Raw genomic sequence first — 19,370 nt, forward strand, 5'->3', positions numbered from 1 at the left:
TTCAAAAGGAATTGTATAAAAGAAACGATTTTCACAAATGAGTCGGACTTTTATCTCTACTGTAGCACTAAAGCACTGCAGTTTAAACCAGGATGCAAACGTGGTTTCCCATTCTCTTATATTTTATGATTGTTATGTTTGAATAATAATCACTGGAGTACTCCGTTACCCCTGAATAAATGGTCTGTTAGCTGTGATAGTATTTATACACGACCTAGCAAGTTTAGAAACTTAGCTTGTGATTGAGTGGTGTGGATAAGAGATGGGCTAAATTGCAAACACTAGACGGCGCACTTACTCTTCCCACTATTTGGCTGTTTAGCTTAATTTTAATGACTTGCTCGCTCCATACAGACTTATGTATGACGTATACTGTTATAATACATACGTTCACGGTGTTTCAAATATATTATGGACCATGTTCTGTATGTAAAAGTAGCAATTAAACAGCCGATCTCTCTTTCTCCTTTTATCGCGCTTTTCACACGCGCACTCTGCTTTACCTTACAACATACGGCACACACCGTTTTTATGATACGCAAAAGACTCAAAGAAGAAATACTTTTTTTATACTTATACAATTCTTCATTTACCATATACCTGAAAAATGGGTTGGCTATTTACCTGAATGGACAGACTGTTGACTTTTGGTGTCTGGCTGTGACAAGCGCGTCAGGCAGTAAAGATCCGCCCCTTGGCGGTGTTCAACTGAGCTCTGTGCATCATTCTGAAAAGCTAATTCCACCGGGACAGACGCAACTTCGGTCCGTGCGCGGAGCGAAGGAGACGCACACGAAATGACACCAATGGCTACGCTTGTGTTCACGGCGACTTTTGCTCTAATAATCTGGATACCTACTTTCGCATTAACTGCACGGGTCTACCCTCCTAATGAAGGTAAGGATTTACCAAACCAAAGGAACATCTCTCCAATAGTTATTTTTTTATTATTGTTTGGGTTACGACATTGGACGGTACTGAGTGACACGGTGTTTGACTGCCGTCTGTTTTATTCTTTTTTTATTTTATTATTTTATTATTATTATTATTATGAGGCTTTTTCCCGTCAGCGAAAAGGAATTATAAAATGTTTCCCCGAAAGTCCCTTTGGGGATCTCCAAGTGTCTGTGGTTCCCGAATCCGCAGATCTAACGGAAGACTGAGGCATTTTTCCATCAAACGAAGTTTAAACTCGGACTCTATTGGGAGTAAACACTCTGGTTCAACTGATTTCTAATTTTATTGGAATCATTTTCTTTTCTTTTTTTCTCACACGTTTATTTATTCAATCATATTTCATTAAATGTGCATGGGTGACCAGAAAGGGAAATGTAAGTAGTTAGCGATTTAGTATTTCCTTGGAGTGTTTTTTACAAGCGAAAATTATGAAATTCAGTGACGCTCACTAGATACAGTATAATATAGACTTACAGTCTCAGTCAAATTCTCGTAAATGTCGCATTAGACTGCACACTTATAATTAAACTAGGGCTTAGTTGTGGTATTAAATATAACACAAACGCAAATTTAAATATGTGCGTGTGTGTATATGTATGTGTATATATATATATATATATATATATATATATATATATATATATATATATATATATATATATATATATATATATATATATATATATATATATACACATATACGTGTGTGTGTGTGTGTGTGTGTGTGTGTGTGTGTGCATGTATATGTATATGCGATAGGCTATATATAGTCAAATTTGCATTAATTGCGTCTGCCGTCTGCTCATTTTAAATTCTGAAACCTTTAAAAAAAAAAGTGAACACAAGCCTTTTATGTATTCTTTGCATGTTCATTGCACTGATTATTTTCCTTTCTCAAAGGTCCTAATTTTGCTTGGACAATAGCCAACTTGGAATATTGATTAAAACAATAGCCTACGTTATCATGCTCCAATCAAAAATTATAAAATACATATTTTGGGCAAATGATCATATGTGTTATTTTACCAAATCCAAAAAAAAAAGAGACTTATGAGCATAAATCGGTGTGTATTGAGGTAATGCAGAGTGCAATAACTTTGTACGGTTTGGAACAAAAGCGAATCAACAGAAACAAGTTGTGGCTTAAGAGGTAGTTTGATCTAGTCATAAGGAGGTTGATGATCCATCTTAAGAGTCTCATGACATTTTGTCTTTCTGCAGTGACGCTGCTGGACTCGAGAACTGTGCAAGGAGAATTGAAATGGGTTGCGAGTCCGACGGAAGGAGGGGTGAGTCTACAGAGAACAGACAATGTTGCTTTTACTTTTATATTTGTGTGGATAAATCAGCAACACTTGAAGGTGTTTATTGTCATTGAAATCATATTTGCGCATGAAAAAGCAGACTCGAGAAATAAAAGAACCCTTTTTGAGCACAGCAGATTTTTTGTTTCACAAATAAGAAAGTACAGGATCTAACTAAGGCCTCATGTTGTGCCAAGACCCCACTAAAAAAATTATGGAAAATGGCTTAAGAGGCATCACACTGTATGCAATCAGTATTTTCTGCATTAGTGCATAGATGAAGCACAGAAGACTAATGAAACCTATACAAACATCCATAATTATAAAATCCCGACAGATGAAATGGCTTTGTTCTTATAATTTGATGTTTCATACAGACTGAGAAACGACTTGAGTTTAAGTGCTTGTGCTCAGGGTAATTCATTTAGAAATGTTATGCTTCGTAATTATAATGTTACTTTCTGTACATCATTTATGGGTTGGCGTCTTAAAATTTTAGCATTTTCTAGTGCTTGGTGTACTGTTTTTTGTATATACGACAAAGAAACTTGTCACAGATGGCTATGTACAGTATTAAGGCTATGTGCTGATATTTAAGAATTTAAGTGTTAAGATGTGTGTGTGTGTGTGTGTGTGTGTGTATATCTATTTTTTTAAGATGAAAATATATTTTTCTTTTCCTTTGGAAAGGACAGTGCTATTTCCTCATGTTAATCACTCATTATGCAATTTATATAAAAATGTTTATTTAACTTTTTGGCCAAACTTGACACTAATATTCATACTTAATTGTAATTATTATGCAGTTATAGCAATTAAATTTGTAATTAGCTTAAGCACCTTGTATTCAGTCAGTATTATTGTTAGTGCTATTGTGATTAATTATATTATATAGTAGGTGAAATGGATGTTCTAACCAACAATTCTTAAAGTATTTGTCAAAAATAGCATACATCAATATACAACATTAAACATTTTTATTTTTATTTTTTATTTTTTGTTCAAATTTTTCTTTTGGAATATCTAAATCGATCTGCTTGAGCATGTGTGAAGTTATTTATCAGCAATTTGACTGATTATACCACAATTAGGCCCCAATCACACAGAACAAGTTTTTTAGGTCTGAGCATGCAAGACACTGCCTTTTTTTGGTGAATTAAAAAAAGAAAAGAAAAGAACAACGTGCTGTATATTTTATGTTGCTAGGCAGCCACTAAATCAGCTGTCCTGTCAGTCTTATCGAAGGATTATAGCATGAGCGCTCTAAAATCTTTGGTTTTTGCTGTAAAGTAAACTGTCATATTAGCAGAAACCTTAAAACATATAGCTCTGGGTAACCCGCGAGAGACACCAAAAGTTTCTACTCCATCACTGCAGTTTTTGGCCCTTCTAAGCGACAGTTAACTTTGAAAACAATGAACAATGAAAAAAAAAAAAAAAAACGCAAATGACGTTGGGCACTTTTCCGCACAGAATAGCTTTTTTTCAACTTCAGGCACTTAGAGCACTCCTCCAAAAACGGGAGGCATAGCAGGTAGCTAATACGCCCAGGATGCATAAAAAGCTCTCAAAAACACTCGTTGCCAACAGAAACGTGAAAAAAAAAATGTGTACTGTCTGATCGGGCGATTAGACTTCCTTGTTGCGTCCGTTCCACTTTGGTTGGTTTCAGGTTTAATGGTGAACTTGGCATTTGAGGAAATGTGGTCCCCCCACCCTCTGCTGCTTTATCTCAACGACACCTTTGATTGACAGGGTCCTGACAGAGCCCCCTCCCTCACACAAATGGGCCGAAAGTACAGCTTTATTGGTGTGACAGCTGTGATTTCTACACTTACGACTTACAAAGAGTAAAAAAGCGAGAAGAAAAGACATCGTCATAGATCGTGATAGGCCTTTTCAAAACTCTCCTTCATTGCGAACGTCTCATTTGAAACTCTCACCAGCAGGAAACATCAAACTCTAGGCCCCAAAGTTTTACAATGGCCTAATATGGGATTAATGGTGACCAGAATGTCAGCGCTTTCTTGTAAATGTTGCTGGGCATTGCATTTGTTTGGTTTATGTTCAAAGGTGTTTGTAATTGTTCATTATTAGTGAAAACCATATTTTGACCTTAGTTTCAAGGTTTTTAAACTAAAATATTACCCCCACTCACAGGGACCATTTACACGTTGCCTGCTACTTCTCAAAACAGCTGATTTTGAAAAATTTTAGAATGCTTAAATATTACTAACTATTCTGATGTACAGAAATCCTATTAATAGTGCTTTGAAGAATCATATTATGCCGAAAACAATATTTAATGGCTAAAGAGTTTGTTTGCAAAGCAGTGTAAAGATTGACTATTAAAACTACGGGTCCAAATGGGATTGTTCACCCAAAAATGAAAATTCAATCATCATTTACCCACCCTCATGTTTTCTAAACCTTGACTTTTCTTCTTCTGTGAAACACAAAAAGATAAATGCAACTTTAGTATTATTTACAATATTTTGTTTTGTGTTCAGCAGAAGAAAGACGGTCATGAGGCTTTTATTGAACACATTACAGACTTACAGACAAATCCAAATTTTTGGGTGAACAGTCTTTAATTTTTGGAGCAGGAAATGCAAATAAGTGCACAGAATCTGGCAGATGTGTGATTAAATTCTCATTATCATATCATAATCAATGAAATCATTGCATCATTGCAGCTGTTTGTCTGTGGAACATCTCCAGCACCGGGACTGGAATTGTGTGCACCTGCTGTGACAAAAGTCTCCCCAGTAGAATTTCTATAAGCCCACTTACCTCTTCTGTCTTTCTCTCCATCTCTCTCACAGTGGGAAGAAGTGAGCATCATGGATGAGAAGAATACGCCAATCAGAACGTACCAGGTATGCAACGTAATGGAACCCAGCCAGAACAACTGGCTCCGAACAGACTGGATCCCCCGTGGCGGAGCTCAGCGCGTCTACATCGAGATCAAATTCACTCTGCGTGACTGCAACAGCTTGCCAGGAGTCATGGGAACCTGCAAGGAGACCTTTAACCTCTACTACTACGAGTCCAACAATGACAAAGAGCGGTACATTCGAGAGAACCAGTTCACCAAAATCGACACCATCGCGGCCGACGAGAGCTTCACGCAGGTGGACATAGGAGACCGCATCATGAAGCTGAACACAGAAGTGCGGGATGTGGGAATTTTGACACGGAAGGGCTTTTACCTGGCGTTCCAGGATGTGGGAGCCTGCATCGCTCTAGTATCCGTACGGATCTTCTATAAGAAATGCCCACTCACCGTACGCAACCTGGCCCAGTTTCCAGACACCACCACCGGGGCGGACACCTCATCGCTAGTGGAGGTACGCGGATCCTGTGTGGACAATTCGGAGGAACGTGAGGTCCCTAAAATGTACTGTGGAGCAGATGGAGAATGGCTGGTGCCTATTGGAAACTGTTTGTGTAACCCTGGCTTTGAGGAACACGGAGGAACATGCCAAGGTAAGAGCTCCGATAACTCCCTCGCTCCATTTTTTTCCAACAGAGCATTTCACCAGTCGAGATTTACACACCTCCCACATGGAAGGTAAAAAATACCCTGATCACCTATCAGTGCTACATTCTATAATTTAAGATGAGATCATTATAAGAGAAGCTGACCCGGATGAACTTCTTCCCCCTCAGGGATGTGAGAGTTTACTCAGATGTAGACAGCTGGGTATTCGGAGGATCACTGTGGATTAAGCCAGTGTTGCTATTCGAGAGGTCTGGTTATGATTATGAATCGCCCTGTTTGATATCAAAACACCTCCCTGTGGATTTGTGCATGAGAAATGTTGGCACTAATTATTTTGTTGGAGCAACAGCCGTGTGGCTTATGAGCAGAATCCGCTTAATTAGATCATGGGCCAAGGCTCTCGTACCCTTTTCGCTCTTGTTCTCCATTGCTATCTCTCAAGAGCATGTGCGACGGTTTTCAGTTCACATTAAAGGAAAAAGACGTGATTGGCAAAACACTGAAAAAGCTGGACAGATAAAAGAAGAAAAGGAGAGGATCAGATAGATTGCTTCTGTCACCAGAGGGACGTTTTTCTTTCTCAATGCCGGCTTTGATTCCCAGTGTCCATAGTCAGGCTATACGGCATGGAAAAAGCGGTGATATACTGTTTGGGGTAATGCTGAGGTCAGTGCAGGCAAGAAGGAAGAGCCAGAGGGCATGTAGACAGTTTGAGCACGCCCTCTCTTTCTTTTCTGTCTGGTCCAGAAGAGGGTCATCGCTTGAGCAGGTTGATAAACGGCCGACTGGCCAGTCTAACGGCCTTTATTTATGAGCGCTATCTCAGCGGGCTAATTGCATGACAAATACGGGCTGTAATTTAGGGCTCCTGTGGGCTCAAGGGGGGCAGTCGGCATTCACCGCGGGCGATCTCTCTCAGTGGATGTGCTTGTGTGGGTGGTTGAAGGGGGTACACTGGGAAAAGCCATTCTCAGAGGTCTAGCCGTTTTTCTTGGCCACTCTTTTATTAGCGGAGCTCACTGGCAGCGGCTGGGTTCCCCACTCGCTCCTTAGCTTTCCTTTTCTCTCCCTCTGCTCTCTTTTGCCGTTCAGATATGTAGAAATGAAGGAAAGAGGCTGTAATTTACTGAGAGCAGAACGGCGTTTCCACACAGACATTTGGTGGAACGTTTTACTTAAATCACTTCAGGGCTTGCAGTGATGATTTCATTACTCTGAAATATTTGGAAAGAGGGCGTTTTTTAATATTTCTGTTGTTTGGCATCAGCAAAAGTTTTCAGGTTCCATTTCCCATCTCACACATCAATTAAAAAAAAAAAAAAAAAACTTAAGTCCCAAAAGCTGGTATGTAGAGGATAATTTGTTTAATTTCTGGGTCTGCACAGGACTGAAATATAAAGATAGTCTTCTGGTCAAGAGTTTCCAGGTTAGTTGAACAAAACCATCACTCATTGCTCTTTCAGGCCAATTTTACATTTGTTGATCTTGCATGTATGTTTTAATACCTTGTATATATAATTTAGAATTTAATTAAAAAATATATATAGCAAATACTAAAAATGCATTGCTAAAAATACTGACCAGGAACAAATATATATATTTTTCGACATCAGTTTGAAAAAGGGCCAATACAAACAAATCACAGTTTATAAAGTATTTCTTAGCCAAATTCCAGATTTCAGTAAACATTCAATGCTACTTTTTTATATAGCCTTAGACCATCTTTTTATATCTCTCTTGTTGAAGCTTGAGCCTGTCATCAATGGCTGATTAAGCCATCACATGCTGTCTTCAGAAAGGCAACAGGCAGTTGTTTCCTCATTGAAGCGGGTTCAAAAGGTGACTTTCTCTCCCAGCATGCAGATGCAAGTCACTGTCAGTTTAATAAGTCTGTGTGTGCAGCCAAAGCCAGGGGAGGGATGCAGAGGTTCACCTTCAATGTGAGGATGTAGGAGAGGGCGAGAACTTTCACAATGGGGCCCGAGGACCTTGTGAAAAAGCCCATTGAAGATAAGGGATACAAGTCCCCATACCCCAGAAGGCCTCAATGGGAGCCTATCCCCAATTGTTGGGATGTCGTGATCGGGGATGGGGCGAGAGGGGAGGAACACTAGACAGGGTCAGGGGTGACCCCTGGCTTTATCCTCCTCTCCTCCCTGAGAGACGAGGGTCATGGCCGAGATTTATTAAGACGTCAAAATTTTGACAGCTGCAGCCTAGACAGACAGGTCCAAGAACAGAAGTGCAAGAGAAGGCCACAAAACAGCCGCCGTTCGGTTGGTGAATGGAGCAGAGACTTGGCCAGAGGATTCGGTGTCTTTTCTTCTTCATAAGAGTTTGTTGTTTTCTCACTGCTCATCTGCTGTGTTGAGTAGGAGGTGAGGACAGAGAGGAAATCTCCACTTGTTAGTGGGCGTCCGGCGAGCTGGAGACGTGTAAAAGCCCGCTGAGGTGCTAGGCTGTAATGGAGAATGACAGCCCACTCTCAGCGTTTCACTACACTGTAGACGCAGTGTAGTGAAAAAGCACGAAAACATGGAGAAAAATCCAACCAACTGTAGTGAGTTTTTAGCTTTTTTGACTAATACACCCTAAAAAAACAGTATTATCCTCACGATAGTATCTAGTATCTAAAATATTAGTACACTGGTACTACTTGTCAAAATGTCCAAAAAACATGATAGCACCATGATAATTTTTGGTACTTTAGTAATATTTACATGGTATTTTACACATGTACCATAGCAGTATCATCGAAAGTAATATAGTAAATTAATTTCTGCACCATGGTATATGTCAAAGTCACCGCACCACAGTAGGAAGTGGTAAAAGTGGTAAATGTCCAAACAAAACATGGTAATACCATGTCTAATCAATTATGGGTCTACCATGATACTTTCTGGTAAGTGATACTATGGTGTTTTTGATGTACAATGCAATACGGGTGCGATAATGTATATCAAATTACCATCTGATACATCATTCAACCACTGTGCTGCCACATAATTTTTTAATGGGTGCTAATGTAAAACAGCTAATGCATATTTAAGTAATTAGAAAGGATAAAGGGTTTGAAAACTAGAGCATGATGGGAAGGTGCGATAATATGAAACACTGCTCTTTGAATCAGAACAGACAGCGGCTTGTGTAACTGGAAGGAAAATGATGCTTGACACGGCATTATTTATGTATGTACACCGAGATAGACTCTCAAGAGAATGCCTTTTGTATTGACTTTGCCGAGCAAAAGTACATTTTAGCTTTAATCACACATTAAGCAAATTGGTGTACTTGAGGAGAGGTATTGATCTGGTTCTTGTGTTATTGTTGAGATACAGCTTTTTTCCTGTGTAAACTTTGCACCTTAGCACCTGTATGCGGTTGTTTGTGTGCCTAATTAGAAAAGCTTGCATGTGTATCTCATTGCTGTCATAATTATGAGCAGGTGTATGAGACTCATCATCCTCAGCTGTGTCGTTTTTGCTCTTTTCTTTGTTAAACAATAGTCGCCGCCTGCCAAAATGCTCCTACCTATGAATATTCATCGCTTCCTTTTTGCTTTTGATGGCAAGCACATATGTTGATTCCTGTCATGATCCTCCTCAGTTCTCCCCTATAAGCCCCTCCATCGTCCGCTGAATGGACTGTCAGCTGTCCCGGGAAAGAGAGAAGGAGAGAGATGGAGAGAGGTGCCCTTTGATATCAAACAAATACGTAATTTGCATGTTTCGTCCGTGAAATGCAAAGCCAGGAATCTTGTCTCTCAAAGACAATGGGCGGCTCGTCCTTTCAGCAAGATGGAGCAAAGGTTGGGTCCATCCTCTTCGCTCTGTGATCATAGCAGTGTGCTGTATATGTTTGAAATCATTTGGATAATATGATTTGTGTGGTTAAATCCAAATCTTTTGAATCAGCCGAGTCTGACGTTTGCATTTTGCATGCAGAGTTCAGACACTCTGGTCTGTCTGCGTCGCTCTCTTGCTGTCTGTATGTGTGCAATTGCTTGCTCATGTGTGTGTTGTTCTCCTTGACCTCTTCCTGTCTATCATCATCCGGTGCTCCCATACGGAAGCTCCCCTGACAGCTCGCAGCCCTTCAGTTGTCATGTTGTGATGGATGCACCAGGGGTGGAAAATGGCCTGAAGGACAGAACTGGTGGGAAGGGTGAGAGATGGAGGTGACTGCCCCCCTCTTAACAGACTGTTAGCATACATGCTAATAAAGTTTAGTTTCATATATGAGGTGACAAATGCCCTTTTAAGTGTTCATTCAAATGTTATTTAAGTACCACAGTATAACCTTCTGATGCAATATCTGCACCTTTTGTAACACCATAGTCATTTTTGTTTTCTTATATTTTAAGCTTAAATTTAGTATTTTAAAATAACGGTTAATGCATAGCATTTCTCCGCTGAAACTGTTGTGACTGCTAATGCAGATTAGCCAAACTTGCACCCATGCTAATGCTATTTTAGGACTGAGATGAGGTGACAAATGTAGAGATTATGAGGGAAATTGTGGTATTACCATTCGCTTCAAAGTACCTCGTATATTAGAGTGACCAGATGTTTTTTTCTATTTTTTTTCTTTGTGTTTAAGTGGTGTTTGAATACACCAGTCATCCAGAACTGTACTATACACCAAAATACCATTGTATTCTGATACCATAATTGTACATTTTTCTAATGTAACATTTCTGGATATTTTCACTGAATATTGATAATGTATTATCAATGATAAATTCACAGGCTGTTGAAACTACACACTAATGTGAACTAGCCAAACTGTTTGTGCCTATGCTGTTGTCTATCTTTTCCAGGAATTTGGCTGTCCCCACTTTGTTCAAATAGTGACTGTATAAAGCCATTGTATTCATGAAAGTACCGTAGTATGATACTATCTTTTTTCTAAGGCAAAATGTCTGAAATACCCAGATTAAGTAGAAACTATCCAGTGTTCTTGATAAATTAACAGCATTTCCAAAAAAAAAAAGTCTGTTGAAACTACACGCTAAGCATTTTTTTGCTAATGTGAAATAGCCCCCATTCCCTTTTGAGAAATTCTGATAGCGCTAGTCTCATCTCTCTGGTGTTTAATTATATTTTAATTACGCCGTCTGGCACACATTCATTACCGGTGGTCTGGATCCATTAGATCAGAAGAGCTGAGCTGAGCATAGATATCCTTTAGCATCACCGGTACAGAGGTATGGACAGCTCTGTCTCAGCATCTGCATGGCAGGGTAAATATCTTTTCGAGTGGATGAGCCTTATTGACTCACTGCTTGAGAGTCTGTCCTCCCATTCTCCCTGATTAACCCAGCATCCATTTAGATGCTGCTCTCCACACATGCTTCATGCCAAAGGGTTTGTGTTCATTTGACAAGATGTCCATCAACGGTGGACATGAGCACCCAACCCAGCTACTTTATGCAATCCTCCCCATCAGTTAGTGCCTAGTCCTTTCTTTTCCCACTCCATATATGAAGCCTTTAAATTGGCTTCCACCCAGAAAGGGTCATAGGTCGAACTGAGCCTGTGTCGGAGGAAGGAAGGCCCAAGCCATCATTTTCTTCTAAAAGAGTTGTTGAAGCTGCTGACCTGTTTTATGCAAGAGGGGCACGGTTAACTTTACAGCTAGTGTGGCTGCTGTGCTTCTTTGTCTTCAGGTTCGATTAGGACGCTGCCAAAATTTTCTCTGTACAAATGCACCAGATGGAGCACATGAATGCTATTGTTCTTTTCTACTAATGAAGTGTTTATGAAGGCCCAATATGAATGGTTTGATTCATGATGATTGATGTCACAAATTAATCTTCTTGCAAGAAACTCAAACTAAATGACAAACCATTTTCTCTGCACTGTGAATGACAAGAACTGAAGTGACTCAGTGTTTTCTCACTTAGGTAAATATGCAAACATGAATGAAAGAAAAGCTATTCATAGATTTGCACAAAAGCACTTTTTGAACTCTCCATTGCACAAACATGCATACTCGGCAGCATACTCAGGGATTCCTGACTGAAGTGCTCTTCGCAAAACTCTCTCTCGGCACTTCTAGATAGGACGTCAGTTAACAGATGTCAATTAGCTGAGAGCGTGTCTACGAGAACGGGAGCTGGAGAAAGGACAGACTTAGTAATGGGATTATTTCGGGGGTCGGCAGACCTGTTTCCACAATGCAAGGCAACACTAGTGATTAGCCCGGAGGGGTCAGAGCGCCGACTTCACAATGCACATTAATACTTGTAATTATTTGGAGGGGTTGAAGCATGGCTGAATCTAATGCTTGCCATTAGACTTGAGGGTTTATTCCATTCCTGGGGTTTTCGTTAGAGTGGATTGGTCTCTCTCAGACCAGCTGCTGTGGAAAAAGCCACTCAGTTTGTTACTGAACGCAATTAGTTTTGACTTTATGTCTTTGTTAGCACTGAGAGAAAGACACAGGAAAGCAGGAGGGGAAGATGAAGAGCCTTTGCTGAAACAGGTATGTAGATGTAAATCTCACCAAGGAATTTCGAAACATAGGATAGAAGCCTTATATAGAAGCACTGAAATGTAGCTACATGTTGTTGCTTAGAAGTTTTTCTCGCTATCACAGTAATTCAGTGTCCTTGAGGAGAAAATCTTAGCTACATTTTTAGCTTGACAGTAGCTCAGCGGTTTTCGAAACATTGCAGCATTTTCAGCTGAACATTTTCATTGACGTTTTCAACAACTAACAGGTTTGCCTGACGAAATGCTGAGCTGCTGTCACGTTGAATTGCATGGCAATTTCCTTTGTTTTGTAGCAAAATAATGCTAATGCACAAAGTAATTTTTTAGTTCAATTCATTTCTTTTTTTAAGTTATATTTATGGTTGTTTCGTGCCTTTATTGGGAAAGGACAGTAGACAGCTGACAGGAAAGCATTAGGTGGGGAGGGGTGGGGGTAGGATTGGCAAAGGACCTCAAGACAGGAATCGTACTTGGGTCGCCGTGAGCACAGTTGCGCACATGTCAGTATGTCATATTGCACAGTAATAATACCAATGTTCTGTCATGTTCAGAGCAGGTGATACAAGATGAAAACTGCATTTTTCCAAGTGTTCACTATAAAAAAGACTTAAATCAGAGAAGTTTTTTTTTTTTTTTTCATGCAGATAAAGTGACCTTCCATTTACACAACATACAACATAAAACACCCACTACAGGAGAAGATTTCTTTACAAGTTAATACAACACAATGTTTAATCCGATCAGCTAGGAAGGAACCAAACTCATGCATTTTATAATTAGCACGCACACACTCCTTCTGGCGTGTGAATGACCTTTAACAGGATTACAATGTTATTGGCCTCCTCTAACACATGTGGCTTACTTAAATAAGCTGAGTATGTTACTCTCAACAGACTCCCAGTGCATTTATGTGTGTGTACACATAGACTTTCCCAATCTAACCACACATGCATTTCTCTCATTTATATTTGAACTCCCCAACCTTCAAAAATCAACACATGTGACTAAAAACAAAGCAGTAACTTGAAAAAAGAGACTGTTGCGAAGTGTAATTCACTCATCGTTGCAGTGGCGTTGACACATTTACCCTTTAATATCCTCTCCTGGACATTAATCCAAGAACCCAGAAACGTTTTCTGCTCGCTCACCACCTCGTCCACACACACCTCTGCTCCGAGGCACGAGCTTGTGGCCGCACACTCACAGTAACCACAACCCATAACCCTTCGCATGTGCATTCAGTATATCTGAGGAATTCTTGCGCTGTGTAGAATTTTGACTCACTTGAGAGGAAAAAAAAAAATATAGTCTTAATGTTGCTTATTTTCACTGTAAGTTGTTACTGCTGTCTTTGGCTCTGAATTGATGCATGTAATCAAACAGTTAGATTTTATCCATTCCGTTTGAGATTTAAAGAGTCTGCCTGTTTCTCCACTGCAATGTTCTCCATGTCATGAGCTGTTCTTAGTAGTTTTTTTAAGGGACAGATTGCTCGCTGAGCAAGAGCGGCCATTCAACGGACAGCACAGTGCATTCTCCCTGTCTTTGTGTGGCAGCCTCCCTTTGAAGGCCCTTGGCTAAGAGGAGGTGGGGGACTGAAGCCGACAGCGAGAACATTAGCATGTCAAAAGCTCCTAGAATCAATAAGGGCCTTTTTCTATCTCTCCTTTTCCCTCTCATTCTCTATCTTTCTTTCCAGCTATATCTCTACCCGAAGGCCACGACCCTTTCTGGCATCAACCAGCACCGTACAGACCTACATTTCATTAAATTTTGCATAGGTGCTGTCTGGAAAACTGATGCTGGAACTTAGCAAATTTCGATTTTTATTTGAGGAAAAACAATAAAATACAAATAAACAGGAAGTCATCAGGAAGGAGAGTGGAATAGGATCAGAAGCAAAACTCAAACTCCTGTTCTCCACATGAGCACCATATTTTAACCGTAGTTTCTATTTTAAAATGTAGCGGTCTTAAGGGGTTTGTCTTGGCAAATTTCTTTTTGTCTTCACCATGAGCTGTCAAAGCATGTCCCGCCGCTTCTGGCTGAGACCCAGTTGAGGGTAGCCCCTTTGCAGTCTCTGCATTCTGGCCACTGAACAAAACAAGTGGATGGGACAAGACCCGTTCTCGGCAGCATCAGCTCTTCAAGAGAGCACCACTTATACAGGGTTCATGCCGAATGCACCGCCCCGACCCCTTCTGCAGAATTTAATATAGCAGTGAGAGAGCCCACTGCCAAGCCTGCTATTTGCTAATGATTGTAAGAGTAATCCTGCCTCTGAGATGTGTTGAAAGAGACAGACAGGGCTGAAGGGGGTAGTTTATGGAGTGCCAGAAAAGCAATTGCAGGCCAGAGCATTTGCAGTGAGGGGAAAAATGTTGGCTTTGCAATAAGGGGACAATGATTCTGTGCCCTCTGAAGTGAGGCAATTATGACCATGAGTGAGTAGTGGAAATAGACACAAACAGAGAAAAAAGGGAAAGTGATGAAAAAAGAACAAGAGCCTGAGAAAGTGACAGTGAGAGAAACCTGAATAAAGCTTAAGGAAAATGTAATAAGTCAAGAGAAGACCTGGGATATAAAATGATACTACCATGGTTTTTGAGGTTTTACCTTAGTAATACCATATTTTTGGAAGTACAGTATCTTGATATGCTATTCTCTTTTTTTTTAAGTGCTATGCTACTCACATAGTGCCAAATACCACAGATTAACATGTAAATTCCATATCATTACCATATTATATTTTAATGTGCCATACTGTAGTATTACCATCTGATGGCATCACTGTAGAATAGTTCAAACATAGTTCTTGTTGTGTTTGAGGGTCGGAGTACAATGCAAAATTTGTAGTTGTAGCTTGTTGAATTGAAACTCAAATAAAGTAAATTTAATATTAATAGTAGATGAAAAACATGAATGCAAACACATTAAATAAAAATAGAATAGCAATGTTGCATTACAACTAAATGGATATAGTAAATTTTATTCAATTTAGTAATAAAAATGACAAAAATGCATAAAATTACTAAAGCTAATAAAAATAACACTGCATGCAAATACCACAGCACATAAGTTCCTGTACTATGCTATTTAAAATGTACATAACATTTACAAAATAGTTCGTACCACTATATTCCTTATATTCATAGTTTTGAAGAAGAAAATTCCTCAGTAGCTTAATTGCTTAAATTGTGGTCTGTGGTCTCATTTTGCTACATAACGTTTGTAGATATCTAACCCTGTATGTTTTCGTGACATGAGGATGAGTAATGACTGCATTTGCATCTGTCAGATGAACCTTGCCTTTGCATACACACACATTGCAAGGCAGCTCCCCCTTGTTTGCTATGCAGGAATTGTTAAGAATGTGAGACTTTTGGCCCCCTGCCTCTCTCAGCTGCCCATTCCCCTCAAAAGACAGTAGACAAGACAATGAGCTGCATTTCAGAAAGACTTCACCTCCACATCCCTGCTGCTGTACTGTCCCTATCCCCACCGAGGACTGAGCGTAGAAAAGAGTGTTTTCTTATCACCTGCCTGAGCCAACCCTTCATAAAAACTTCCTGAAATGCCGTGAGTGTTTGTGTAGGTGGAGTTCCTGTCTATCAGATCCGAACCACTGGCTGGGATCTTGATGTGATTCAGAAAGACCTACCCTGGAGTTGTTGTCTATGCTGCTTTGCCCCCTTCTGCCTTTCCTTCAAAGCTTTACGCAGCTCTCTATATAAAACACAGCGACACACACACACACTTCTGTATAGCAGATGGCCACGTAATAATTTACCTCAGAGCGGAGCTCTCGCACATAAAGGTTAACACACGTCTTTTGTGTATGTTCGCCTCTAGCTGTACCTCCATACCTTACTTCGGTAAGACCTTGGGACTGTCTTTAGAAAAGTTTGAGGAACTTTTGACAGGTTTGTGGGGATCAGAGAGCGAGAGAGGGCAAGGGAAGGGTACGTCGACGCAGAGACAGACAGAAGAGCGATAAATAAAACCTAGGCGAATATATGGAGATTAAAGCCAGTAAGCTTTGACGCAGCTTGGCCCCTCGCTGACAAACGAGCTTCTCAGGGGTTAGAGCCACATCAATCACGGCATCATCTCGCACACTCACGCTGCGGAGATGAGGAATGTTTGCATGCAGCGAGTGGATCAAGGTATATCAGTCTTCAGATGTAATTAATAAGCAGAAGAAGGCGGGAACCGATCAATGAGGGAATTTGTGTGTTCGTGCTAGAGGGCAGAGATGATAATCGTCTTTCTTTTTCTCGTTCTGTTTTTTGCTGTACTTCTTTCCCAGCTCACTCAGCCATAGCATCAGATAAGAGTAAAAGCAGAGTTTGTAAAAGCAGGGAATTTTGTGGAAGAAATGTGTATACACACCACATATGTTTAAATGAGAATATGTAAATAAAAATATATCATGTAGAATATTATTTAAATAATGTTCAAGAATTTAACAGTCTGTTGAGAGTAAAATAATAAGCCTGTGAAGTGATGAGAGGAAGCAAAGAACTGCATAAAAGGCTATAAACTACATAAATGTCATGAAAAGTCCCTGATATTCTGACAAGAACCTGGTAACTCGTGAGATAATGTGAATGTGTGTATGTGTGTGTGTCTGTGTGTGTGCGTGTGCATGTGTGAGGTGGATTAGCCACTGTTGATCCTCCTGAGCAGTGGCTTCAGAGATAAGCCAACATCATAAAAGTGTCATAAATATGTTAGCCTTTAGCTCACGCAAACCCACAGGTCTTGACTTCACTTTCACTGCCTACGGCAAGTGAGTGTGTGTATGTGGGTGGATGTGTGTGTGTGTGTGTGTGCGTGCGTGCGAAAGATACTTTATTTTTTCTTCTTCTAAGAAGCAGCCAAATTGTCCAATATGCTCAAACTCTAATAAATTTCACATTTTCTAATTTGCTAAATTGTTTATGAGCAGCACTATTTATAATGCATTAAAAAATATAAACCAAGAATGTGAAGTACCAAAATGTGCAAAAATAATATTTAAGACCTTTGCTTAAACCGCTATGAAAGCACGTTTCCTAAAAAAAATTCCTAGTTGCTTAGTTTTTCCATTTCTAATTCCCTCCAATTTCCAAGTGAACTTTGTCAGGAACTTTTGTTCACAAATAGTTTTTGCCATTTTTTTTCTTAATTGAATTAATAACAGCAAAGATGTGATGGAGATAAAAAAAAAGGACAGAAACCAAGATAGATATAGACAAAAAGAGTCTCAGTTCACTTGTGTGTGTGAGGAGAGAAATATAACCTGGCAGAGTTAAGTCAGTTTTAAATTTCCAAAAGAGGACACACGCTTTGAAGACCACCCAGTGCTGAAGCTTCATCCCCTCTCATTTTCCTGTCCCACTCTCTCATTCTTTTCTTTCCACTTCTCCTCACATTTCTATTTGTTTTTCCTGCAGTTTTACCTCTGTCCGCTATTTATTTATTTGCAGCCGTCTGAATAGAAACCACTGATGTTGACGCAAGTATCATCAGACCTCTTTACGTGTCTAACCAAACGTCCTCAGATTACATGCATCTAATTGAAGACCTTTTGTCCCGCCTGGAACATCTTTCAATGCTCATAAACCGCCACACATACCTTGTAGAATTCCATAATTCATTCATTTCCCAACACAATGCCCCGACCTGCTTTTGTCCTCAACTCCACCCTGCATTTTGTCTTTCTATGCAGGACAACAGGTGACTGTTTTAAGGTATAAAGCCCACAAAAAGCATTCAGAGCTCAGTCTAACATTGTGCCATCATTGAGATGGACATTGTCCTCACGGTGGATGGTATAGGCGAGAGCACTGACCCTGAATATTGGGGCATGGACTGGTAATTACGACCCTATTATGTCAAAGGCAGTAAGCTCATCTCTTCAGTCGTCCACCAGAGTGGACAATGAGACTGTGATTGTCCTGCTATTGTCCAGCCCAGTGGTCATAGGCTTCATGGAGAGAGAGTGGAAAGGTCAGATCTGTGGGGGGGGTGTGAGAGCTGTGTGTGCAATTGAAACCAGGAGCTGTTAGGGGTCTCATGAGGGACCTAGGATGGAGGACTTAGGAAAGGAGGGGACAGCTGGTCGTCTTCCGTAAGGCTATTGGACTGAGAAAACACTCAGACACTTGAGCAGGTGGAGGGTGTTAGATATCCTAAGTGCTTAAGAAAAGTGCTACAAGTCAACGAGTGCATTCGCTTATAAACAAGACTGAAACTCCTGCACTCGAAGTCTCTTGATCTCTCAAACACACCTCTGGTTTTAAGCTTCCCAAGAATCCTCTTCAATTAACTCTGTGCTCCAGCTGGTGTTAAGATGAACCAAAGCTGATCAGATGAAACCTCCAGCTCTAATTCCCATCATTCCCCTCCAACGCATGGCAACAAAGCACACTATCCAGCGGAAGTTGTGACCCAGGGCTGCATCTCTTCTTCCTGTGCTCTTTCTATCTTTCCATCCCTTACCCCCTACTGTCGTTTTATGGATCTTGTTTAGAAGATGACAAAACTGTGTTAATCTCCTCTCAGAAGATGTGCGTTAACTCTCTCCTCTGATCAAGTGTGCTATTGCGGATGATTGCGACTGATTGGCCCCTGGGCAGACTGTGATGGAGGGAGAGATGAAATGGAGAAAGTGGAAGGTGGTGATTCCGGAGGGCGAGTGCTAATGCGGCCCCAAGGGTTCCAGACACTTATGTGAGATTAAAAGAATTGGCCAGCAAAGAGATAAAATAAGAGAGAATGTGGAAGAGAGTGAGGCACATTTTATTATGGGTGTATGTGCTTTATTCAACGTGTTTTGGACTGTTAAAAAGAAACGAAACAGCAATGATAACGCTTCGAAGAGCTAGGACAATTTTTAATATAACTCTGACTGTATTTGTCTGAAAGAAGAAAGTCATATATACCTGGGGGTTGAGTAAAACACAGGTTAATTTTCAGTTTTTACACTTTAATATTTGTGAAATGCAGGGAACTTTTCTGTTCTCATTTGAAGTGAAAATGCTGTGTGAAAAAATCACAAACAGAATGTATTGCATGTTTAATATGCATCTATATTTTGGACTGGACTATATTTTTGATGCC

At 40.2% G+C, this 19,370-nt stretch overlaps 1 protein-coding gene across 4 annotated transcripts in view; it reads left to right on the forward strand.

Annotated features, from left to right (window-relative positions):
- Window positions 1-663: 663 nt before the first annotated feature.
- Window positions 664-19,370, forward strand: part of epha4a (eph receptor A4a) — a 37,436-nt gene continuing 18,729 nt past the window's right edge. For 2 of the 4 annotated variants that reach the window (XM_026205005.1, XM_026205004.1), the window contains exons 1-3: window positions 665-897; window positions 2,179-2,246; window positions 5,087-5,750. In XM_026205005.1, the coding sequence (XP_026060790.1) occupies window positions 798-897; window positions 2,179-2,246; window positions 5,087-5,750 (832 nt within the window). In that variant the 5' untranslated portion in view covers window positions 665-797. Of the gene's footprint in view, window positions 898-2,178; window positions 2,247-5,086; window positions 5,751-19,370 lie in introns of all 4 variants that reach the window. The other 2 variants (XM_026205003.1, XM_026205006.1) reach the window with 2 other exon arrangements.

This window comes from Carassius auratus, chromosome 27 (genome assembly GCF_003368295.1).
Source record: "Carassius auratus strain Wakin chromosome 27, ASM336829v1, whole genome shotgun sequence".
Taxonomy (NCBI): Eukaryota; Metazoa; Chordata; class Actinopteri; order Cypriniformes; family Cyprinidae; genus Carassius; species Carassius auratus.